This window comes from Chelonia mydas, chromosome 3, assembly GCF_015237465.2.
Source record: "Chelonia mydas isolate rCheMyd1 chromosome 3, rCheMyd1.pri.v2, whole genome shotgun sequence".
NCBI classification, from domain to species: Eukaryota; Metazoa; Chordata; order Testudines; family Cheloniidae; genus Chelonia; species Chelonia mydas.
In genome coordinates, this window is record NC_057851.1 from 188,538,977 (window position 1) to 188,564,496 (window position 25,520).

Here is a 25,520-nt window from a genome sequence, read left to right on the forward strand (position 1 = left end):
GCTACCATTATCCCTAAGATCCTCAGTAACCTTATTAAAGACTGAGGCAAAGTATTTGTTTAGATATTGGGCCATGCCTAGATTATCCTTAACCTCCACTCCATCCTCAGTGTTTAGCGGTCCCACTTCTTCTTTCTTTGTTTTCTTCTTATTTATATGGCTGTAGAACCTTTTACTATTGGTTTTAATTCCCTTTGCAAGGTCCAACTCTACTTGAGTTTTAGCCTTTCTCACTTTATCCCTACATGTTTTGACCTCAGTAAGGTAGCTTTCCTTGCTGATCTCTCCCATCTTCCACTCCCTGTATGCTTTCTGCTTTTTCTTAATCACCTCTCTGAGATGCTTGCTCATCCAGCTTGGACTACAACTCCTGCCTATGAAGTGCTGTACTGTACCTGGGGAGGAAGGCGTTGGAGCTGTGCAGGGGTTGTGCACCCACATCCTGTATTCTGTGGAGTCCAGTTCTGCAGGGACTTCAGGTGTGCTGTTCCACAGTGGGAATCTAAGAGCCGGATTCAGTGAATTAATTGCAAGACGGATCTACCGCCTGGAGGAAGCATGAAGGATGTGGGGCCTACTCCAACTTTAAGGATGGAGTACCAGCAATGGAGCATTTCCACTGCTGAAAAATGTCCCAAAGAAGGATTCATTCCTGTCCCATGGAGGACCTCCCCTGAGTACAGCTCAGGATTTGGGGCTTGGGCAGTTTGTATTTCTGTACCATCAGGCTGTTTACCTGCAGATTCAGTAAGACAATCCTGCACTGGGTCACATTCACTTCACAGCTGGAAAGTTGGTCACAATCATAAGGGCTAGATTGATTATTTATTTATTTTTGTAAATGAAAATGTAGCTTTTAGAGAAACTGATGAGTAGAGCCCCCAGAGGATATGTCAAGCCTGGGTTTGTTTGTGTGCTCTTTGTTTTAGAAGGGTGGGGAATAGTGACAAGGAAAGGAGAACAGAGGCGAGAGAAAAATGCGTTTATTTCTTTTTGTTTCAGATTTTTATGAAACCAGATTTTGCCTTGGAAGATTCCTTAACGTTTAATGCCGTTTTACCATGGTCTCACTTTAATACTTCTGGAGGAAAAGGAAATCGTGATGCAGCTTCCTCAAAGTTGCTGCAAGAAAAGGTAAATCTCAATAAAGGATGCTGTTTATTCAGTGCAGCTGTCCACTGATTACAAAGAAAACTGTTCTAGACAAGTCCACTGCCGCTGTTTCTGCAAGTTATATGACACATTAATTTTACAGCCCAGATCTTACTTCAGTCAGCCTAAGAATTTTTAGTAAATGCCAGTGGGGGCCACCTTTCTGAGAAGAGAATTTTTTTTAAATAAAGAAGGGTAGGGCCAACAAGTGACCATTGTTATATGCAATATAACGATATTCTAGTAGGAACTGCTAAAACAATCAAAGAAGACAGTGCTCATTAAGAACTTCTTTTGTGGGTGTTTTGAATATGAATAGTGACTGCAGGAGGAATGAGTGCATGGTTTGTATGTTGACAATCCAGTAATGGTACAACTTTCTCAAAACTTTCAGGAAAACCCCAGATTTAAGGCAGGGTGTGCTGTACACTGCAAGGAAATATTAAACCTTCCTGGTAGCTTCCTGTTATCTTTCAGGCATCATACCATAGGTACTGCTCCCCTTTTTACAGTTTCTATTATAGCTGAATCACACATGCCTTGGGAACACTGTAGAGCTTGATGGCAGAGTATTTTCATCTACATGAAAAATATGGGTCTTTGGGTTAATCACACTCAGAGTTGTTATTATTTTAAAAATTATATATTTGCAATGGAAAAAGAAAAAAAGCAGACACCTGTTTTGTTATTATAGATACTCTTCAGATCCTTCCAGAAGTTTACATCATTGTGATGTGTTTTGTTTTAAACATTTTCCCTCTTAAGTGCAACAGCTTTTAGGAGCATACCCGTAAGTCTGTAGGTGATGATCGGATAAAACAGCATTAGCCTCTCTGTCACTAAAAAGTTCTTGTCAACTGCTGGAAATGGCCCACCTTGATTATCACTACAAAAGATCCTCCCCCCTCCTCACCCCCCCCACCCACCCCCCCGCTCTCCTGCTGGTAATAGCTCACCTTACCTGATCACTCTCATTACAGTGTGTATGGTAACACCCATTGTTTCATGTTCTCTATTTATATAAATCTCCCCACTGTATTTTCCACTGAATGCATCCGATGAAGTGAGCTGTAGCTCACGAAACCTTATGCTCAAATAAATTTGTTAGTCTCTAAGGTGCCACTAGTACTCCTTTTCTCTTTGCGAATACAGACTAACACGGCTGCTACTCTGAAACCTGTTAAAAAGTTCTTGCAACTCTGCCTTTCCTTACCCATGGCAGTGGATGTGAGATTGCAACAAACTGTGTAAGATGCCATTGAAGTGATGCCTGTCTGACAACTAAACCCCAGCTTTAAGAATGCATGTAACTTGCAGAAAGTGACTGGGCCAGGATCTTAGGCAGTTGGACAGAAATGAAGCAGGAGTTCTGAGTTAAGAAGAGAGAAGCCTCTCTGGTGCTTCAGGGTTTTTTTCTCCCTAGTGCAACTAAAATAAGGACAAGCACAGTCTCTGTCCACGTTTCCTTCCTGCAGCTTAGCAGACTTGAAACACTGAAACAGGCAATAGAATATTAATGGGGCAGCTCTGATGCCTTCAGAGCCGCATTCCTGGCTTTCTAATAATTACGCTGCTCTGTTCATTACATGAGCCCCAAATCTTTTTAAGGCTCTGAGCCTACCTAGGCTGAGCTCCACCTAATTGTATCTGGTGCAGGTAAGATGCCTAGTGCCCTCTCTGTAGTCACCCTCAGCTCAGGGAGCTGTTCCCAGGTGGGACTCAGAAAACCCAGTCTGGACCCATTGCTTGGAATTTAAACCCCCCAAATCCCCATGGCACTGTCTAGGTCAGTGGGCCTTTCCTGTGGGCATACTGCTTTACGGCTGCTGGCTGGAAGGAATTTGTAAATAAGCCTATTGTACTTAGACCAAGATTTGTATAGTCCGTTGAGACTGTAACTCCTAAATGAAATAGTTGTGAGAAGGAACAGCATTTTGGGGCTGATTTTTCAGAAGTGTTTAGCAGCCATAGCTCCTGTTGAAGTCATGATCTTCAGGTGTTCAGCATCTCTAAAAATCAGGCCATTTGGGTATTAGCATTCAGATGACTATTTTAATGTCCCACTTAGAGTTGACTATTCAGAACACCGAGTTGTTTCAATTTGAGTAAAGTAGGGCCAGACCAGCAGTCTGGTAACAGTGCAGCAAAGGAAATTAGGAGTTCAGGTTCCAAACGTGAACCCTGGCACCAGGTCTTGATTGACGAGAAAGGGCTTTGCTTCACTAGAGAGTGACTTCCATGGCTGGCTGAGGGCAACTGTGTCCAAGCCCCCCTTCAGAGGGAACTTCTCTACAAAAGAGTGAGTTAAAGTGGATATTCTAGAGAACTCTGCCCTCTTTTGAAACCTCCATCTCCCTACACTCTCCTTCCTCCCCAAGAAGCAGGAGCTACCTAGGTCAGACCATCAATCACAGTCAAGTTTCCTCCTGTTGGACACAGGCACTGACTTCTAGTTTTCCTGGGGGTACTCCAGCCCCGCCCCTGCTCCGCCCCTTCCCCTGCGGCCCCAGCTTTGTCCCGCCTCTTCCCACCCCGCTCCACCCCCTCCCTGAGACCCTCATCTGCTCGCTGCTCTCTGTCCTCTCCCAAGCCCTAGCCGCCGATCAGCCTTTTGGCAGTGCGGCCAAACAGCGGTGGCTGATGAGTGCTGAGCACCCACTATTTTTTTTACCATGGGTGCTCCAGCATCCGAGCAGCCATGGAGTCAGCGCCTCTGTTGTTGGAGGTCCCCACCATGGGTGAAGCAGCCTTAGTTTAGTGCATGATAGAGTTAAGTACATGTGCTATTCTCATTTGCAGGCCAATACCCAGCACACCCTCTCAGCTAGTGGCTGTATGTAGGAGTGTTAATGTCTGACCTCTGAGATATAAAGCCTTGGGCAGGCTTGTTTAATTGCTTGCTTTTCTGCAAGCAGTACTTTGCAAGCATGCTTTTACCAGGGAGGTAAACTCGCTCAACCTTCCCAATGCTTTCTGAACTCACTAACAAAACTGGGTAGTTATTCATTTGCCACCATGACAACAGCTTTTAATCCAGTGTTATACTGGCCACAGTCAGGTGATCATTATAGCACAAAGAAATGTACTCGTAGAAATAATGTAAATTATACCCACAAAATGCATTTTAGTGCTTTTGTAGTGTGATATATTTGCCAGGTGTTACAACATACGGTGGTTGTTGTTTTTTCTCTCTCTCTTTCAAGCTGAGCCATTATTTGGATATTGTGGAAGTAAATATTGCTCATCAAATTTCTCTACGCTCAGAAGCATTTTTTCATGCAATGACTTCTCAGCATGAATTGCAGGACTACCTCAGGAAAACCTCCCAGGCTGTAAAAATACTTCGAGATAAAATCGCCCAAATTGATAAAGTAATGTGTGAAGGATCGCTTCAAGTTTTAAGACTATCACTCACCAGAAATAACTGTGTGAAAGCATACAATAAACTGAAGTTAATGGCTACTGTACACCAAACGCAGCCTACAGTACAGCTGTTGTTGTCCACTTCTGAATTTGTTGGCGCATTGGACTTAATAGCAACAACGCAGGAGGTACTGCAGCAGGAACTCCAGGGCATTCACAGTTTCCGGTAGGTAACATTCACAAAACCATTGGAAGTAATAAAATGAAGTATAAATCATGTTGTTATATTATCCTAAGAACATAAGACCATACTGGGTCAGGCCAAAGGTCCATCTAGCTCAGTATCCTGTCTTCCGACAGTGGCCAATGCCAGATGCCCCAGAGGGAATGAACAGAACAAATAATCATCAAGTGATCCATCCCCTGTCTCTCATTCCCAGCTTCTGGCAACCAGAGGCTAGGGACACCATCCCTGCCCATCCTGGCTAATAGCCATTGATGGACCTATCCTCCATGAATTTATCTAGTTCTTTTTTGAAACCTGTTATAGTCTTGGCCTTCACAACATCCTCTGGCAAGGAGTTCCACAGACTGACTGTGCATTGTGTGAAGAAATACTTCCTTTTGTTTGTTTTAAACCTGCTGCCTATTAATTTCATTTGGTGACCCCTAGTTCTTGTGCTATGAGAAGGAGTAGATAACACTTCCTTATTCACTTTCTCCACACCAGTCATGATTTTATAGACCTTAATCATATCTCCCCTTAGCTGTCTCTTTTCCAGGCTGAAAAGTCTATTAATCTATTAGTCTATTAATTCCAGTTCTATTAATCTCTCCTCGTATGGCAGCCGTTCCATACCCCTAATCATTTTTGTTGCCCTTTTCTGAACCTTTTCCAATTCCAATATATCTTTTTTGAGATGGGGCAACTACATCTGCATGCAGTATTCAAGATGTGGGCGTACCATGGATTTATATAGAGACAATATGATATTTTATGCCTTATTATCTATCCCTTTCTTAATGATTCCCAACATTCTGTTTGCTTTTTTGACTGCCGCTGCACATGGAGTGGATGTTTTCAGAGAACTATCCACAGTGACTCATAGAATCGTAGAATATCAGGGTTGGAAGGGACCTCAGGAGGTCATCTAGTCCAACCCCCTGCTCAAAGCAGGACCAATCCCCCATTAAATCATCCCAGCCAGGGCTTTGCCAAGCCTGACCTTAAAAACTTCTAAGGAAGGAGATTCTACCACCTCCCTAGGTAACGCATTCCAGTGTTTCACCACCCTCCTAGTGAAAAAGTTTTTCCTAATATCCAACCTAAACCTCCCCCACTGCAACTTGAGATCATTACTCCTTGTCCTGTCCTCTTCTACCACTGAGAATAGTCTAGAACCATCCTCTTTGGAACCACCTCTCAGGTAGCTGAAAGCAGCTATCAAATCCCCCCTCATTCTTCTCTTCCACAGACTAAACAATCCCAGTTCCCTCAGCCTCTCTTCATAAGTCATGTGTTCCAGACCCCTAATAATTTTTGTTGCCCTTCGCTGGACTCTCTCCAATTTATCCACATCCTTCTTGTGGTGCGGGGCCCAAAACTGGACACAGTACTCCAGATGAGGCCTCACCAGTGTCGAATAGAGGGGAACGATCACGTCCCTCGATCTGCTGGCTATGCCCCTACTTATACATCCCAAAATGCCATTGGCCTTCTTGGCAACAAGGGCACACTGTTGACTCATATCCAGCTTCTCGTCCACTGTCCACCCTAGGTCCTTTTCCGCAGAACTGCTGCCTAGCCATTCGGTCCCTAGTCTGTAACGGTGCATTGGGTTCTTCCGTCCTAAGTGCAGGACCCTGCACTTATCCTTGTTGAACCTCATCAGATTTCTTTTGGCCCAATCCTCCAATTTGTCTAGGTCCCTCTGTATCCTATCCCTGCCCTCCAGCGTATCTACCACTTCTCCTAGTTTAGTATCATCCGCAAATTTGCTGAGAGTGCAATCCACACCATCCTCCAGATCATTTATGAAGATATTGAACAAAACCGGCCCCAGGACCGACCCTGATGGCACTCCACTTGATACCGGCTGCCAACTAGACATGGAGCCATTGATCACTACCCGTTGAGCCCGACAATCTAGCCAACTTTCTACCCACCTTATAGTGCATTCATCTAGCCCATACTTCTTTAACTTGCTGACAAGAATACTGTGGGAGACCGTGTCAAAAGCATTGCTAAAGTCAAGAAACAATACATCCGCTGCTTTTCCTTCATCCACAGAACCAGTAATCTCATCATAGAAGGCGATTAGATTAGTCAGGCATGACCTTCCCTTGACGAATCCATGCTGACTGTTCCTGATCACTTTCCTCTCGTGTAAGTGCTTCAGGATTGATTCCTTGAGGACCTGCTCCATGATTTTTCCGGGGACTGAGGTGAGGCTGACTGGCCTGTAGTTCCCAGGATCCTCCTTCTTCCCTTTTTTAAAGATGGACACTACATTAGCCTTTTTCCAGTCATCCGGGACTTCCCCCGTTCGCCACGAGTTTTCAAAGATAATGGCCAATGGCTCTGCAATCACAGCCGCCAATTCCTTTAGCACTCTCGGATGCAACGCGTCCGGCCCTGTGGACTTGTGCACGTCCAGCTTTTCTAAATAGTCCCTAACCACCTCTTTCTCCACAGAGGGCTGGCCACCTACTCCCTATGCTGTGATGCCCAGCGCAGCAGTCTGGGAGCTGACCTTGTTCGTGAAGACAGAGGCAAAAAAAGCATTGAGTACATTAGCTTTTTCCACATCCTCTGTCACTAGGTTGCCTCCCTCATTCAGTAAGGGGCCCACACTTTCCTTGGCTTTCTTCTTGTTGCCAACATACCTGAAGAAACCCTTCTTGTTACTCTTAACATCTCTTGCTAGCTGCAGCTCCAGGTGTGATTTGGCCCTCCTGACTCCAAGATCTTTTCTTGGGTGGTAACAGCTAATTTAGACCCCATCATTTTATATGTATAGTTGGAATTATGTTTTCCAATGTGCATTACTTTGCATTTATCAACATTGAATTTCATCTGCCATTTTGTTGCCCTGTCACCCAGTTTTGGGAGATTCTTTTGTAGCTCTTTGCAGTCTGCCTGGGACGAAATTTTACATGCTCAAACTGAATCTGCTCTTATTCCTGTTCCTTCTTGAGAAACACCATTTAGAAAAATACTATATAATTACTCTGTAGTGTAACCGATCAGTGGAGTCCATAAATGATAGGTGAGTGTGTATTGGGGAGAAGGATTTTTTTTAAGGTACTTGAATATCTATATGCTCTTTATTACATATAGGGGCACCAATCAGAACATTATACGAGGTGCTGTATGACATGCAGAGACATAATCTCTATCCTGACCTGCATAAGAAATGTCAATATAACAGGATGCCTTTCAGAATATGACATGCCGCTAAAGAATATTTCCTATGATATATATGATAAATTAGTTCATCTAATAAAGCTGTATAATGTACAAAGTTACAATTTTGGTGGACTATAACCAGAAATAATCTACACTAAATTTCTACTGAAATTGAATAGGGTCAGCCAGAGTGCTGGGAGTCTAAATATTGCGATCCGTACTTTTATAGTTTTTCCTAGTTATGCAGTTCCTGTATTTTGGGGTTTGTGGATGTCTGATTTGCATAGTAACTGTATGTTATTACTAAGGTTGAAAGTCTTCCATAGAAGTCACGGATTCCATGATTTTCTGGGACTCCGGGACTTCCACGGCTGGTGTGGCTGACCCCAAGGCCGCCTGAGCAGCTGGGGTGGCCCTGGGGCCAGCCGCACCGGCCGCTGCTCTGGCGGCCCCAGGCAACTGGTCCCAGGCGCTGCCCCAGAGCAGTAGGCCAGGAGCAGCAGCGGCGGGGTCCCGGGCCGCCCCCGCCTAGAGGAGCAGCAGTGGCGGCGGGGCCATGGGCCGCCCCCTGACCAGGAGGAGCGGCGGTGGGACCCTGGGCCGCTCCCTGCTCAGAGGAGCAGCAGCTGCCCCCCCATGCCCAGGAGCAGCAGTGACCGCTGGAGCACCTCCCCTGCCTCAGCACCTAAGATTTAGTTAGGGGATTTTTAGTAAAAGTCACTGAGAGGTCACTGACCGTAACTTTTTGGTTATTGCCCTTCACTTTTACTAAAAATACCGGTGACTAAATAGTGTAACCATAGTTATTACTCAGTAACTGTACTCTGAATATGCAAAACTCTCTACTCTGGCTACTGTAATCCCTCAGCTCTGATTTGCTCCTCTACTCAGAATTTTTAAGATTTTTTACTAGCAACAAAAATGGCTAGCTCCATAATTCCCTTCCAACTGATGCAGAAAAACTCATAAAATTTACATAGAAGAGAAGAATGTGAAAAAATTAAAGAGAGTAGGGCTGTCAAACTACTAGAAGGGAAAGTGGTTTTTTTAAATGTGTTAGTTGAATTCCCCCACACCGCTGGCAGGGCTGGGGGTGGCACAGCCATTCCGGAGGAGCTGTCCCGGCTGGGCACTGTCTCCTGCGCGCGGTGGCATGACATACTGCTGCTTTTGCTGCTGTGATTCCTGGTAGAGCCCTGCAACTCTGCGGATATCCACTTAATAGCCACGGATATCTGCTGATATAAATTTTGTATCCGTGCAGGGCTCTAGCTATAAGGCTTCCTTCCAAGGACCTCCTCGGAAGGCCTGATGTAGGGGAAGTGCTGGAAGTAGGAGATAGTGCTGCAGCCAGCACTTAATTTGGAATGAAAGAGGTGCTAGGGCTCAAGCAATTAAGTGCCGGGGCTCAAGCAATTTTTTTACTTTCATAACTGATGTGCCAAGCCTACAGGTGCCAGGGCTCAGCCCTGGCAAGCCCTAGCAGAAATTAGGCACTGACTGTGGCCCATAGGGCAGCCTGGGGAGGCTACCATAATTTGATCCCTGGTGCTGTCTAAGCTACACTGGCGATCTCTCTAACCCCCAGAGCAGCCTAAGATCAGGAAGGTTCAAAGGTGGCTTTTAAAGCCACAATAGCCGCCCTCCCCCTCACATATACATCTCAGTTGTGAGTTCTGTGCTGTACCTCTTAGAGGCACAGCACATAATCTTATGCATAATCTCTGATTGGCATGCAAACATTTCACTGTGTACTAAGGAAAAACATGCCGCCAAAAGACCAGAATCTTCAAGAAAACTGTGATAGAAGCTAATTTTAAAAATCCCCTCATCACACAAAGACTTCAGCTTATTCACAGAAATATTGAATGGATGTTCCAATTTTGTCTTCAGTAATAAGCTGCAACAGTCAAGTGAAACAAAATCAGCAAAGCAGGTTTACCTCTGAGTTTAAACAAAGGCTAACTTGTAAGCAGACAGTAGTGGTTTAAAATAAACTTGTGCATACTCAGGTATATTGTCGCTTACAGCTCATGGAGTTTGCCTCTTGTATTGGAGAGCATCAATTTAAATTTAGCATCATTGCAGAATAATTTGTTGTAAAACAATTAACAGTACCCAAAGCAAACATACATAACAAAATGACTCTGCTTTTATAATGTGACATCCAGACCGCAGTCATGTAAACTGGCTTCTGGTTATAACACAAAATAAAAGCTCCTTAACTCTGCCATGTTAGAAGAGCGGCAGGAAAGGATATAATACAAGCATATAATGTGATGTGTTGAAAAACTAGTTTAATCTAATTTGGGACCATGAGCATTTATATGTGTAATCATAGTTGTATGGTTATTGTATGACATTACAATAGGGCAAAACTGAATTTGTGTGGATGCCTTAAATATGCATTCCCATACTTTGAAAAGTTTGAATGACTTTTAAGTGTAACCTTAACTCTGAATTTCCTGGGTTTATAAAGCTTGCTTTTGTAATGTAGTGTTTCTTTTTACCCAAAATTACTGATATGTACTCTGAGCCTTACCACTGTCTTTGTTTTTTGGGGGAGGGTAATTTTAGATAGTATTTTGTCTTTACTCCTCTTTACTAAGTTTCTCTACATGTGTATAAATAATTTGCTATTTATACAGAGAGTACTTAGAAATGTCTGGAAAAAGACATCTAGATTTAGAATAGTTGTAATTTCAATGTCTAATGGTTACACAGTCCACATGTGATGTAGTTCTCCCTTAATATTGGTGAGGTCATAGTTCAGGGTTTTTTTTATTATTCTTGAATGTCTGTTGAAGTTGGAAGTGATTTCACTGTTAAGGTCCAGAGTGTGTCAGAAATAGCAGTGAAGGTGATGTGCAAGTGGCTAAAAATGCTGGAAACTTTCCCTTTACCTGGCATTTCTGTTACTGGGGTACGTAGGTTGGTTATGCCCAGGTGTGCAAGTGGAATCCATTTCTTACCAGTACAGGGTGTGGGAGGGCACGTGATCCTCCATGTGACTCCTCCCCAGCCTGGGGTCCCCACGCTCTCTCCGTCCCCTCCTCATGATCCACCCCCCTTACCTGGGGAGGTGTGGTCTCTGTCCTCCTCCAGCTGCACCAGAGATTTCGGAATGGCAGAGGTGAAAGGAGCAGAACATGGGGCCACCAGGCGGCGCCACGCCCGCAGCTCCCCTGGTGCAGTTCTACCACCCCAGCCCTTCCATGCAGGGTCTCCTCCATCTGTACAGCAGCCCCGTCGGAGGAGCTGCCGGCGTGGGGCCGCTTGGTGGCCCCATGTTCTGCTCCTTTCCCCGCTGCGGCTCCTGCAAGAGCCCTGCAGTTCAGCTGTACTGCCTCCAGGCTCCCCCGCCCCCCAGCCCTGTCCTCCAGCAGCTCAGGGGGCGGGGCTGCAGGAGGAGCTGCCAGCGTTCTGTGGGGAAAGGAGCAGTATCCCCAGTCCCACCCCCTGCCCTATATATTTCTAATAAAATAAATATAAAGTGAGCACTGTACACTTTGTATTCTGCGTTGTAATCGAAATCAATGTATTTGAAAGTGTAGAAAACATCCAAAACTATTTTAAATAAATGGTATTCTATTATTGTTTAACAGTGCGATTAATCACGATTAATTTTTTTTAATCACTTGACCGCCCTAGTTTTGTTTTTTTTTAGATAAGGGAAATACAATAGATCTGATATATCTGAATTTCAGTAAAGCATTTGACATGGTACCACATGGAAATTTTAGTTATATTAGAGAAGATGGGGTGTAGTACAAGAATTGTAGGATGGAAGGACAATCAGGGTCCAGGCATCCCAAGGTGAGAACAGAAGGTTTAACCCCACAAATAAGCAGTTAAACCAATTGATTGCATAGTGTGTTATTGTACTTAAAAATATATCAGATGAAGACCATTATGAAAGCTTGCAGTGTTCTGAATTAGATGGTCATTAGAGATATGTGTACAGACCATGGTTATGATTTTATGTAATTGTGCATATATAAAACACTGTGCTCAGAAATGTCAGCTCCACCTCAGAACAGGGCAGCAAGCAGTCGGGCAGGGAGGGACACCTCTCAAGCCAATTGTTTACACAAAACCGACTTCAAGAAACTATTCATTGGCCAGGCCAAGAAAGGACAATGTAGACCATTAAAATTAATGAAAAGATATTGAAATGACTCAAAATTGAAAAAAACATCCTGGTTCCCGAGCATTAAGTCAAGAGGGAATTTCCCTGCTCTGAATAACCATGAGTCACCATGGACTGAGGCTATGTCTATTCTACAAATTAGTTCAGAATAATTTACGTCACTCAGGGGTGTGAATAATTCACACGCCTTGAGCAACGTGTGGAATATGTATGTCAAAGTGTGCTGGTATCTGTGGGGGCTGGTTTCAAGACTTCAGGGGGTGACAAAACATATGGGAAAATTCTGAGGGTCTGGCAGTTTAGAACTTGGGGAAAACATATTTGGGGAGACTTCGGACTTGAGGGCTGTTGGTGTCAAGCTTTAGAGAGTAACTGGGCTTATGAGAGCTGGAGTGACACCTTATTCTTGTGGGTTGGCTACTGGTTGCAGGGATCTGAACCATAGCTGCACAGCACAAAGGCCCCCAGTGTTACAGGGCAGGTGGTGACAGAAATCCTTACTGATCTGGGTGAACCTCAAAACATCATAGGTGGGTAAGGAGCTGGCTAAAGGGGAGATGGCAATGGGTTGTGCTGAAAGGTGAACTGTTGGACTGGATGGAGGTTACTAGTGGAGTTATTCAAGGGTCAGTCTTGGGACCAATCTTTTTCAATCATCTGATTAATGAACTTGGCACAAAAAATAGGAATATACTAATGAAATTTGCTGATGATGCAAAGTTGGGAGGCATCGTCCATACAGAGGAGGATCTGAATATCATATAGGAAGAACTGCATGACCTTGAAGACTGGACAGAAGTGGAATTAAGTGTAATAATACAGAGTGCAAGGTCATGCAGTTGGGGTCTGATAATAAGCATTTTTGCTATAAACGGGGCTCAGAGGAGAAGAGGTACCTGAATGTGCTGGTGTCTATGACTATGAGCCATCAGTGTGATGTGGCTATGAAAAAAGGCAAATGTGATCGATTCTAGGACACATCAGGTGAGGCATTTCCAGTAGAGATAGAGAAGTATTAATGCCATTCTACAAGGCACTGCTGGGACCTCCTTTGGAATACTGCCTACAGTTCTGGTCACCCATGTTCAAGAAAGATGAATTCAAACTGGAGCAGGTTCAAAGAGGAGCTATTAGGATGAATAAGGGAATGGAATGTCTGTCTCATGAGAGGAGACTGAAAGAGCTTAGTGTGTTTAGCCACTCAAAACCTAGGCTCAGAGGGGCTTTAATTGTTTTCTTTAAATACATCGGGGATAAACACCAAGAGGGTGAAGAGCTATTTAAACTAACGGACCATGTTGGCATAAGAACAAATTGGTATAAATTGGCCATGAACAAATTCAGGATGGAAATTAGAAGAAGGTTTCCTCCCATCAGAGGGGTGAGATTTTTGGAACACCCTCCCATTAGGAGCCAGTAGAGGGCAAACAATTAGTTTTAAGAGAGGTGGACAAGTTTGAGTGGGATTGTATGATGGGGCTGCCTGTGATTTTGGGGCACAGGGCTCTGGAGCCCTGGGGGGTCTCTTCTGGTTCATATCTGATTATTTTAAATCTCGTGCTTCAAGGCTTCAGCTGGTCACCTGCAGGGGTCAGGAGGGAGGGGTGTTTGCTTCTTATGAAACATCAGAGATGGCCATAGCTGGAGATGGGACACTGGATGAGGTGGGCCTGTTCTCTTAGGTGGAACAGAGCATTCTCTCTCAGGTGCTTGGCTGGTTGGTACTTGCTCATGTGCTTGGGGTCTAACTTGGGGTGGGCAAACTTTTTGGCCCAATGGTCACATCTGGGTGGGGAAATTGCATGCAGGGCCATGAATATAGGGCTAGGGTGGGGGGGTCGGGGTGTGGGAGGGGGTGCGGTGTGCAGGAAGGGGCTCAGGGCAAGGGGTTGGGGCGGAAGAGGGGTGCGAGATACGGCGGAGGGCTCAGGGCACGGGGTTGGGGGTGCGGGGTGCAGGCTCCAGCCCAGCACTGCTTACCTTGAGTGGCTCTGGGGTGACAGCAGTGCACAGTGGGGCTCAGGCAGGCTCCCTGCCTTCCTGGCCCTGTGCCGCTCCTGGAAGCGGCCGGCACCGCGTACCTGGGGGCGGGGACAGAGGGCTCTACGTACTGCCCTCGCCTGCAGGTACCTTTCCTGAAGCTCCCATTGGCTGCGGTTCCCTGTTCCTGGCCAATGGGAACTGTGGGGAGCAGTGCCTGCAGGCGAGGGCAGCGTGCAGAGCCCTTTGCCCCCCAACCCAACAGGGGTCGCAGGGACGTGGTGCCAGCCACTTCTGGGAGCTGTGTGGGGGCCACAGGGGTGGCAATCCCGCAGGCCAGATCTAAAGCCCTGACGGGCAGGATCCGGCCTGTGGGCCATAGTTTGCCCACCCCTGGTCTAACTGATTGCTATATATGGGGTCAGGAAGGAATTTTCTCCTGGTTCAGATTGGCAGTGATGGTTTTGCCTGCCTTTGCAGCACAAGGTGCAGATCACTTTGCCAGGATCAGTTAGGTATACCTCAAATAATCAATTCCCTGCCATTGTGTGGGCCTTGGGCATTGGTGCACCTTGGTCCCTCCTGTTCTCTGCCTGTGGCACATAATAGTTTAGTCTCCTGAGGGCTGATCTAATTCTGGTTGTTGGGCAACTGCTGGGTGGTGTTGGTGGCCTGTGATATACAGAAAGTCAGGTCAGATGATCTGGTGGTCCCTTCTGGTCTTAAACTCTGACGCTGTTTATAGAAGCACTATAATGGTGGCAGCTTGAAAACCCTTGTACTCTCTGAAAGCCACTCTGTCTGTGAAAGCTATTTCTATCGCTCACTCGTACGAGTTAACTCTTCTATGTTTGTATGATCTACTTAAATGTTTGAAATTAATGCACTTCAAGACTGAATGGCTGAGGCACTGGAATAACAATGAAACAATCTTTCTTCCTTAAAGACCAACACCTCGATACTACTAAGTACCGGTATTAAGTATCCTCAGCTTCTGTTGGTTTCAGTGGGAGATTGAGGTGGACAGCACTTCCTAGGATAAAGCCCAAAAGCGGCTCTTATCTACTTTGATGCAAATTCTTAACCTCCATTATATTTTTGCTTCAAGGAGAAAATACACACTCAAATGCACCATTTCGGCTAGTCTGAGACATGAAAGTGTTGAACCTCATATTAAGCCTGAATTGATTGCATAGAAATTATTCACTGTGTGGCTGTTTTCCTTGGTCTTGAACTAATAATTAATTTGCAGGTTTTTCTGATTATTTAACTTATAGCTCAATCGCTGTTTTTCTTAAACAGGCATCTTGGATCACAGCTTTGTGAGTTAGAAAAACTCATAGATAAAATGATGATTGCAGAGTTTTCCACTTATGCTCGTAGTGATTTAAATAGACCATTTGAAGAGGACTGTCAGATTCTAGAAGAGGTATGTTTCTTATAGAAAGTAGAAGCCATATGACTAAAATAACATTTTTCATCTTCAGAGTACTTTATAAGTACTAACATTCATCCTCTCATTGCCACTATAGCAACATTATCATTTTATACCATTTTTCTTTTTGTTCAAATTTCTTCTTATCCTTTTTTTGTTTTGAATAATAACATTTTCCTGTTTCTTGTACCTAAATCCACAGAATTTTATTCCAATCACTTTTGTTCTTTAAAAATAAATCAATGTATTGATCTTTTTTAAAATGTTGCCAGTTATTAGTTCTGACCCATGATACAACTGAATGTGTAACTCTTGAAATAGTACAGAAAAGCATGTGTTCTCATACCTTGTAGTTAGTGAAAATACAGTAAGCAAATAGATAGGTGATTATGTATATTATTCTCATTCTATCTTCCTTATGATTTTATCTTGCATATGGATAATTGTTCCAAGCATATTGCTTGCTGCAAGTTTAGTCCCACAGAGCTGTTAAATATTTTTTCGCTGTGTATTCTTAATTTACTTTAAGACCTTTGAGGTTAAGCTATCATGATCAGTATCCTTCTGGCCACTGTTAACTGACTACAGCCAGGTCTTCACTGAAAAGTTAGGTTGGAAGGAATTTTCCCCTGGGTCAGATTAGCAGAGACCCTGATTTTTTGTTGTTGTTTTTTGCTGTTCTTTGCAGCATGGGTCACGGGTCACTTGCAGGTTTAAACTAGTGTAAATGATGGTTCTCTGTAATTTGAAGTCTTTAAACCAAGATTGGAGGAATTCAGTAATTCAGCCAGAGGTTAGGGTCTATTACAGGAGTGGGTAGGTGAGGTTCTGTGACCTGCAATGTGCAGGAGGTCAGACTAGATGATCATGATAGTACCTTCTGACTTTAAAGTCTATGAGTCTGTGAGACCCAGCAGTGTTGCTCAGAGATGTGAAAAATCCACACCCTTGAGCGACATAGTTAAGCCGACCTAAATCTAGGTGTAGACAGTGCTAGGTCGACAGAAGAATTCTTCAGTTGATTTAGCTACTGCCTCTCTGAGAGGTGGATTAACTGCAGGGATGGGAGACAACTCTTGCTGTCGTGCGTGTCTACGCTGAAGTGTTACAGTGGCACAACTGCAGTGGTTGAAGTGTAGACATAGCCTAAAAGTAATCCCACTCAGTCTCATGCGTGGAAAGGTGTGGTCTAAACATAGGATGTTTGGACTTGAGCACTAGCAGTAGACCATCAGGCCATTCCACACACACTGCATTTTGATACATGAATACGTTTTTACTATTATATGTTTTAAGTATCTTTTTCTTCTCCCTGCCCCTTTGGTGTTTTTAATAGGAAAGACTTGTATCGCTAGTATTTGGACTTTTAAAACAAAGAAAGCTAAATTTTTTTGAAATATATGGTGATGAAATGATTATTACAGCAAAGAGCATAATTAAACAGGTAAGCAAATCACTTCTAGCTTATGTCAAAGACTTGCCCATCTTTTAGAAATATTTTTGTTTCAGTTGTTATAAGAATGTATTTAATATAATTTCGTAACATCAGATTTTCTCTTATTGTGAAAAGTTGTACTTTAAAAAGATAATAATTAATCCTGTTGTATTAGTGACCTCATATCTGTAGATCTGATCTCCCAATGGCCTTCCCCAGCCATTGTGTGGCATCAGTGTAGAGGAAGAACACATCTTTCTCTGTGCCTTGGTACACAGACACTTACCTTCACCTTTCTCTGCCTGCTGTGAGTTAGTTTGTTTTTTTCTTTTTCCATTAGCCTGTAACTTCCCCAGATAAGATGGCTACACAATTCCATTTAGTTTCAACAAGGCCAGTATCTACTGGTAATTTTACAGAAATAGGAAGAGAACCATAAAATAAAGCTTATTAACACACACACTTTCCCAGTCACTTGAAAATCTTAGGAACAATCCTGCATTTGTAGGGAGGAGGGCTAGATGATGTCCATTTGTCGGAATTCCATGATGTTTAATACGTAAATATTCCTTGCCTGGATTGTCGTGGTCTCTTGTCTGTTACGGGACAGACAGTAAAGTCAGGGTACTGTGCTATCCCTTCAGTTAAGGCGCTGGGCTTCTCACCAGCCCAGGAGAGAACCAATGTCATAAGCGAGACTGTTTCAGCCTTTGCCTCAGGGCACAAAAAATTCATGTGGAACACCAAAACAAAGCAATTCCCCTGCCCAGCGTGGACTGCAGTCCCCAGATGCCTTTCCCTTGCCTTTCTCAGTTGTCATGTCCCCTTGGTAACAAACAAAATATAATCAATTTCAGATATAAATTTCTGCCAGATAGTGTGCTATCTTGTTACACACATGGGGAGTAAAAAAAACAAAGCAAGGAGTACTTGTGGCACCTTAGAGACCAACAAATTTATTTGGGCATAAGCTTTCGTGGGCTAAAACCCACTTCGTCAGATGCATGCAGTGGAAAATACGGTAGGAAGATATATATACACAGAGAACATGAAAAAATGGGTGTTGCCATACCCATGCATGGGGAGTAGGTAATCTGGAAATATCCTTTTAAACCATTATTTTCCAACTCCCAGTTTCCTTCTCTGTGGTATTTGGATCATGTTTACATGTTGCATATTTCTTGTAGACCCTTGCAGATAATGGTTACTTCTGGGGGAATTCTGTGTCAAAAAATTAAAAATTCTGCGCACAATATTTTAAAAATATGCAAAATTCTGCATATTTTTGTCAAAATAATGTAATATAATACAGCTGGTTTCAATTTTGTTTGTAATTTATTTAAACTACAATACAATGAATGGCGAATGGGAGTGGGGAGCACTGGAGGAAATCACCAAACCCCCTCTTTCTAATAGTAATGTAGCTAGTATTGACCATTTACTTCTAGTTATTAGTCAACAGATATATGCATCTATATGCTTAGTGTTACATTATAGGCAACTGAAGAGCAAGTGAGGGCTGGGGACTCAAATTCACAGTTTATACTGGCTACTGACCATCTCTAAAAAGGTCAGTAGCACACAGTTCCTGGAGCACATTTTGATAGGAAATTTTTTCAGTCCAAAAATTTAGACCAGTTCTAATCACTAAAGTACCATAAGCATTTATAAGGCCAGACTGTCCTTTACACCACTCTGGCAACGTAAAAGGAGTGTAAAATGTAAATGTAAAATTTTTTAGACCTGTTGTATACTCCTGGGGGAATTCAATAAGAACAATGGGAACAATTCACTCAGCAGGCCATCTGCTACATTCTCATCTGCCTGAGGGAACAGAATGTGCCCCATGCCTACCTCTTCAGAAACACCCCAAAGCCCTGCCCTTCCATGCCGAGCATGCCACAACAGCAAGTGAGAGGGACAGTGTCTGTCTCTCACACGCACAACTACCCAGCCGCCACCACCCCAGTGGTGGTTTACATCTCTACCGGCTGCTCTGGGTACCCATTCTGACTTGCCTGCACTGCTGGGGCGTGGGCGAAAGACCATTCTTGCGGTTTCCCTTTGCTTCCCCATCAGAAGTAATTTTTCTGCGGGGAAGCAAAGAAATATGCGGGGGCCACGAATTCTGTGCACGCAAAATTCCCCCAGAAGTAAACTGTCCTTCTGCAAAGAAGGAATACTGTTCTCCACCCAAGTCTTGCATATGTGTCCATCCACACTCCTTTGTAGGGCTGCCCACTTGCACCCACACTTGTAGTACTTTGTGACCATGCAAATAGAGGAACAGAGGTGTAGTCCCCTAGCATTCAACATAGCTCATGAAGAAATGTATCTTTAAGAAACATCTGTGCAGAACACCAGTTATTAATGTCACCAATATTTAAACAACAGGACACCATCTGGCACCACTGTGGTTTACAGAAATCTACTTACAGACCAGACGAGTTCATATGCTGTTGAATCATTTTGTGCATCTAAGCGATTCTTGATCACATTGGATAAAGTCTCTAATTTAGTCTAAGTGGAGTTGCTTTGTTTCTAGGTTTAACAAACCCATAATAACAAAGATGCCTCAATAAACTCTCTCTAAAACAATGGAAAAGTTTGGAATAAAAATTGATTTGGGAGAGCTAGAAATTTGACTGAATGGCCATTTTCTTTCCATCCGCTCTTCAGCTGGAGGATATTTTGTGGTGGTAATGGGCCTCAAGGATGAGGATATACTGTAATAGGAAATAAGGATGTGGGGAAATTTTCTGGGCTGAGATCAATACAGACAGTCCCTTGGGGAATCTGTTTTGTACTCATAGCCCACTGCTTACAGTAATGCCATCATAGTACTGTTCTTCACATCGTTAGTTTTTTTGAATCCTCTGTTTAAATAAATATAAAATCTTCATCCCAGACAAAATATTCAAATGATTGGGCATTTTGGGGGCCTCAATTTTTGGGCACTTTTAAAGGAGATTTTCAGAAAGTGCTCAGAGAAAATCAGGCCTCTTTCAGGTGTGTCAAGTTGGGCATCCAAAATCACTAGTCCCTTTCAAAAATCGTGGGTCCCATGTTTTGCAATTAAAAGAAAAAAGCTGTAAGAATGTTAAATGACCCAAATGCCTGTCTTTCTTTTCTTTTTTTCTTGTTTAACTTGAGGTTCTTTTAAATTATGGAACTCAGAAGGGTTGGAAAGACGCTAAGACACTTTTTTTCTTAAACTTCACAGTGTGTGGTTAGCACGGTATCGCAGATAGAAGAAATAGATACAGAAGTTGTCATTAAGTAAGTATATGCTACGGGTCTGTTGTGGCAGGTTGGGTGGGGAATGTGTGCTTTAGCACAGATGATCAACTGTTTTTTAATTTGTTTTTAAAGTGGTGAATAATTAAGTATCATCTTGTTCTTCTGTTTCTCCCCAACGGTCCTCTTCAGGAGCCCTGAGTATTTCCCTTTTCTTGCAGATCTTAACAATTATACTCCTGTATTTTTAACCTTACTTTTGAAATTTGTTTTTAAAACCATGTTAATTCCATTGCATATTATATACAGGGTTAGGAAAAGCACAGGCTAAAATATTTAGGCATTTGTTTCCTGACTATGTAAGGGAAAAGGCAGGCGTTCCCTCTGAGAATATTCTAGTGCTGTAATAAAATGTGTCTGTAGGTCAGTACCTCCTGCATGAAAGAGATTAGAGGCACATCTTACTACTCCAATGGAAGGACACTGAACAACGTAAGCTCTCTTGGCTCTGAGCCGCATGTAAGTGCCTAAGACAGCCTACCTCAGAATAGCACAATTAGATTCACAGCCTACCCCAGAAGAGCACAATTAGACCCACAGATAAGGCCAAACCAGAAGCCATTATTGCTGTCAATTTGAGAATTGGGGCCAATTTATTTTTTAAAATCAGATCTTGAAAGCAAGTAACCTCCCCTTTGCTGCTAGCGTTCAGACACACAGAGGATTCAGTAAAGGTTGAAAAGCTGCATTTCATAGAAATAGTGACTAATTCTGTTTGGAGACAAATTGTATATTATGAGATTTTACTTTGGTTTTGGCAATGCATTTTCCTGCCTTTTGCCAGAAACCTGTCTTGCCTCCTTGCGGTGCAGCAAAAAAAGAGCATAACCCCAGTATTTTTGCTTTGCCAGCAATAATGTGTCTTGGTTATTTTTGCTCTGTGCTTGATGACGATGGTCATTAACATGCACCCTGACTGTAATGGAGGCTAAGCAACACTTTCTGGTCTTACGGAACAAGGACATTGTTGCTTTAAAAAGCTGTGAATGTTAACTGAGGCATTCACTTTTCTGGCGTGATATGTTTTTAGCCCTCCCATTTATTTCTTAATCAAGACTATGCTGCTTATAGTATTGTCTGTTTTCTTGACTGGACAGCTATTACCATGCGGTCTGCTTTTTTGTAAATTTACAATGGTTTTGACTGTCCGCTTTCTCTTTAAATGCCAGTAGTCAGCCTTGTCAGTAGATCACTTCAAAGGTAAATAATTGTCATCTCCAAAATGCTGTTCTTTTTGTAGGCTTGCAGATCAAATGAGGATGATGAATTTTCCTCAGTGGTTTGATCTACTGAAGAATATTTTTTCTAAATTTACTATCTTTCTCAAAAGAATTAAGGTAAGTATGTTCATTTCTCAAGGGCTTCACATCCTCCTTTCAGACACTGATGCAGAATTGAGCTAGAGTTATTTTCTAGTTGAAATGTAAGATGTTGATCTTGACTACAGAGTCCTAAACTTTAATTTCAAGAGAGGTTGAATCTATATGGTTAACAGAGAGTGGGTTGGAAAGTAGATAAAACTTCTTGTTTCGTGATTTATGTCAGGCTCTAATTATTAGGATTAGGATGAGATCTTCCTGGGGGACAGATTAATCCACATGTGGGGTTTCTTGCACCTTTCTCAGAAGCATCTGGTGCTGGCTGCTGTTGGAGATCGGCTCCTGTGATTCGAACTAATGATTACACAACATTAAAAAAATAAATGAAACCAATTAATATTTAAATGTTCTTTTTTCTTGTCAAAAGAAAACGTCTGTTTGTCAAAGGAAAATGGTGTTAAGTTTTTTGTTAATAAACTTTATATTTGATTCTAGGCAACCTTAAATATTATTCGTAGCATGGTTCTCTTGGTTCTAGACAAGAATCAAAGGACCAGGGAACTGGAGGAAACTTCAGTACAGAAGAACCCTGCAAAAGACACTACTGTGGATACAGAAGTAGCTTATCTGACTCACGAAGGCATGTTTATAAGTGATGCATTCAGTGAGGGGGACCTCCCATCTGTAGCAGTTGACACTACCTCTCAAAGAAATACGTCTCCAAACAGTGAGCCCTGCAGCAGTGATTCAGTATCTGAGCCAGAATGCACTACTGACTCTTCGTCCAGCAAAGAACAGATGCCGTCTTCTGTTATACCAGGGGGAGTAGAGATTATGTAAGTAAACATCACTGCTAGAATATTTACCCGGTGTTGACTCCTGTCCTACCAATATTAATGTTATAATGTATAATGTTATAATTCAGACATTGGCAGTTTTTGGTGACATGACGTTACAACGTAAAATTCACTCTGGTTTGGTTTGCTTATCTAGTTATTGGATGAACTGGCTTCCAGAGGCTCTTAGGCAGGATGCCATGGGAGGATGGCAGGAACCACAGACTGCACTTCCTTTGGCTCCTCCCAGGGCCATCTGTTGCCCGACATGTGCAGCTGCATGGGGACCTTGCACACCAACCCTTGTGCAGCAGAAACCCACTGCTTTTCCTGCCTGGGGAGTCTCTGCACCTGTGGAGGAATGGGGTGCATAACCTCCTCTGGCCTTGTCTGCATTAGAGACGTTAGTTGATCATAGTATCTCTCAACTGTTTGGAAGTTCCCAGGTGTCCATACACATTTGCTACAGTTGATTGTTCGCTGGCTGTCTGTTGATTAAAGTTGCCTCGATAAGTTATAGGGGTAAGTCTGAATCAGTGCAGTTCATTGAATGGCTGAGTGGATGCACCTCCACTACTGTGATAACACAATCCATGCAAATAGTCCTCCCACTGCTGTCCTACAGTTCGCCAGCCACTGCAGAAATAGCCTTTCTGGTCACCTTCTGTATTCCATTGTTCGAGGCTCTACTTGGTTGGAAGCTACCTACTTTATAGCTCTGCACAGTGTGCAGAACTCAGCTGCAAGCCATTTTCATAGCAAGCAGCTCTAGATGCAGATCTTTATCAAGCAGTCCATTTTAAATGCCACAGCATGCAGCTGCCTGATAGCTAGAAGACATCCACAACTTCATCTCTCAGTAGGATGAGGAGCTTGTTCAGTTCCAGCTGCAGAAATACAGCAGGAACTCCAAGATCTATACATGTGTGTTTGAGCGGCCATCCATGCTAGAGCACTCCGAAGCATAGGGATGGCCAGAGGGAAAGGATTTGAGACAACTATCCTAAAAAACCCACAAAACAAACAAGGACTAAGGTCCAGTGATGACTCCTTGATGTATCAGGGAGCAAGCAACTGGACAGGGTCTTCAGCAAGGACCTCGCCACCCAACTTAACCTCGTGGTGGACATGACTGGAGCTCCCGGAAGAGAGAGGCACCATGATGAGGACAACAGCCAGGAGAATTAAATCCGGATACAAGCAGGAGGGGAAGGAACTGGACACCAGTCTAGAGCTGTTTGCTCAAATGGTCAATGGATATGGTGGCCTTGCTGGAGGTGGAGGACTTCAGTGGCAAAGAACCTTCTACAGCTGATTGAACAGCTTTTTATTATAAAATGTGCTATTGTATCCCTATATGCTTGTTTGGCAGCTCTCTTTTGGGTTCACACAGCCTCCTTTTAGCATTTGTAATAGGGCACATATAACTACATGAGAGTGTCCACCCTCTTGCTGCTCCCACCTCACCACCCTTCACGGCACGGCATTTCAGTCTCCCTGTCCTCCCAGTCCCTTCTCTCTCTCCGCACACACTGTCAACACCTACAACCCTTGTAGCAGCCACACCAGACCAGCAAATTACAGACTCGATTTGCTAAGCACTGGCAGAGCTGTGCCATGCAGTGGGCTCAAAACAGTGGCCAGGCCAAAAACAGTTTTCAGAAAGGCACAAACCTAAGTAGCAAGGAGTAGAAGGCAAGAGAGGACACTGATGGAGTCATGGAACCGGTGGCCCCTCAGAAAGCTTACAAGCTGAAGGAGAAAAAGCTGCAGAACATTTATTGCAGGCATTGCATGTCACTTTGGAAAAAGCAGTGTGTGTATCTGTCACAAAGCGATGTGTAAATAATGACATGGGCTGGGTAACTTTTAACCAACAGCAGTAAAAAATAAAATAATAAGCTCTGTGCAGCGGTCTGCCTGAAATACCTAATTTGAGTGGATTTAAAAAAAAATATAGAACAGAACCATGCATTCGCTAGTTATGGAGACTGATACAACATTGACAGCGGGTTAGAAAGCTCCAACTGTCCAAAGTTATATAGTAAAGATAACTTGCGATATCAGACCACTTTGCTGCTGGAGTGTTCTTTCCTCCCTCAGCAAGTGATTGGAAACTGCATGTAAAGCATAATATTTGTGAAATCATTTGCAAACAAACATTTCTGTCATTTTCAGGATCAGCGAAGATATGAAACTGACTGATCTGGAGCTGGAAAAACTGGCAAATAACATTCAAGAGCTACTTTACAGTGCCTCTGACATCTGCCATGATCGTTCTGTCAAGTTCCTCATGGCAAGAGCAAAAGTAAGGAGCTTGGCTCATCCGACTGTTGCTAGAATCAGCATCCATAATAAAAAAACTTCGAAAATCTATTTGCTATTTTTTTTTTAATATTGAGCAGTATTTTTTTTTTTGGTAGACTTTAGACTTTTGAAGTTGCATGCTTATTGAAATCAAGTAACTGCTCATGCCATCAAAGGAACTTCACGTTACCTAATGCCCAGGAGATCACTGGTATTAACATAACACACCATTTGTAATGTACTGCCTAAATAATGCGTACTTCTACTTTCCGCTGAAATGAGCTGCCCTGAAATTGGCTTTGTTAACAGTAGGGTTGTTTCCCTATAATTTCCCACCTGTACAGCTCTCACCTATCATAGCAATGATGGGAGCATTAACATAGACAAGGTGGTAGCACCTGGTAGTATTTTAACCTGTCTAGACCTACTTCGAGCAGAGTAAAGTGACACAGTGTTTTAAAATGCCAGCAGCCCCTACATTTAGGACTTCCCTGTCTCCAGAGACATTGAACCAGTGTTAGCAATGGCGGGAAATTTTAGGGAAAAAGTCTTTGTCTAGGCAGAGCCATAGATACCAATGTTACCATTTTAAATAGTTCTCGTGAGGCATGAGTATTCGCATTTCAGACTAACAAGGGTGGGACACAGCTCCTTTAGAGCTGTTTTTTGTGTCTTTCTCTGCAGACCAGGTAAGACAGCTGTGCCTTGGGTCACATTTGGGAGATTAGCTTCAAACCAGAAAGGTCAAAAACTTAAATTCTGTAGAAATGGATGGCGCTGTCACAGAAGTGATGAAACAGCATTCTGGCCCAGCTGGTTCACTTCAGGACCTAGCCT

General features: G+C 43.3%; 1 protein-coding gene across 13 annotated transcripts in view; it reads left to right on the forward strand.

Annotated features, from left to right (window-relative positions):
- The window catches only part of VPS54 (VPS54 subunit of GARP complex), an 82,614-nt gene that overhangs the window by 29,977 nt on the left and 27,117 nt on the right, over positions 1 to 25,520 (forward strand). For all 13 annotated transcript variants that reach the window (XR_005224950.2, XM_043543979.1, XM_043543981.1 and 10 more), the window contains 8 exons: positions 1,003 to 1,134; positions 4,356 to 4,741; positions 15,357 to 15,483; positions 16,826 to 16,933; positions 20,148 to 20,203; positions 21,462 to 21,558; positions 22,036 to 22,376; positions 24,555 to 24,684. Coding sequence is in view for 12 of the 13 variants with exons in the window: in XM_043543979.1 (XP_043399914.1) it covers positions 1,003 to 1,134; positions 4,356 to 4,741; positions 15,357 to 15,483; positions 16,826 to 16,933; positions 20,148 to 20,203; positions 21,462 to 21,558; positions 22,036 to 22,376; positions 24,555 to 24,684 (1,377 nt within the window). In the remaining variant the exon portion in view is untranslated. The remainder of the gene's footprint in view (positions 1 to 1,002; positions 1,135 to 4,355; positions 4,742 to 15,356; positions 15,484 to 16,825; positions 16,934 to 20,147; positions 20,204 to 21,461; positions 21,559 to 22,035; positions 22,377 to 24,554; positions 24,685 to 25,520) is intronic.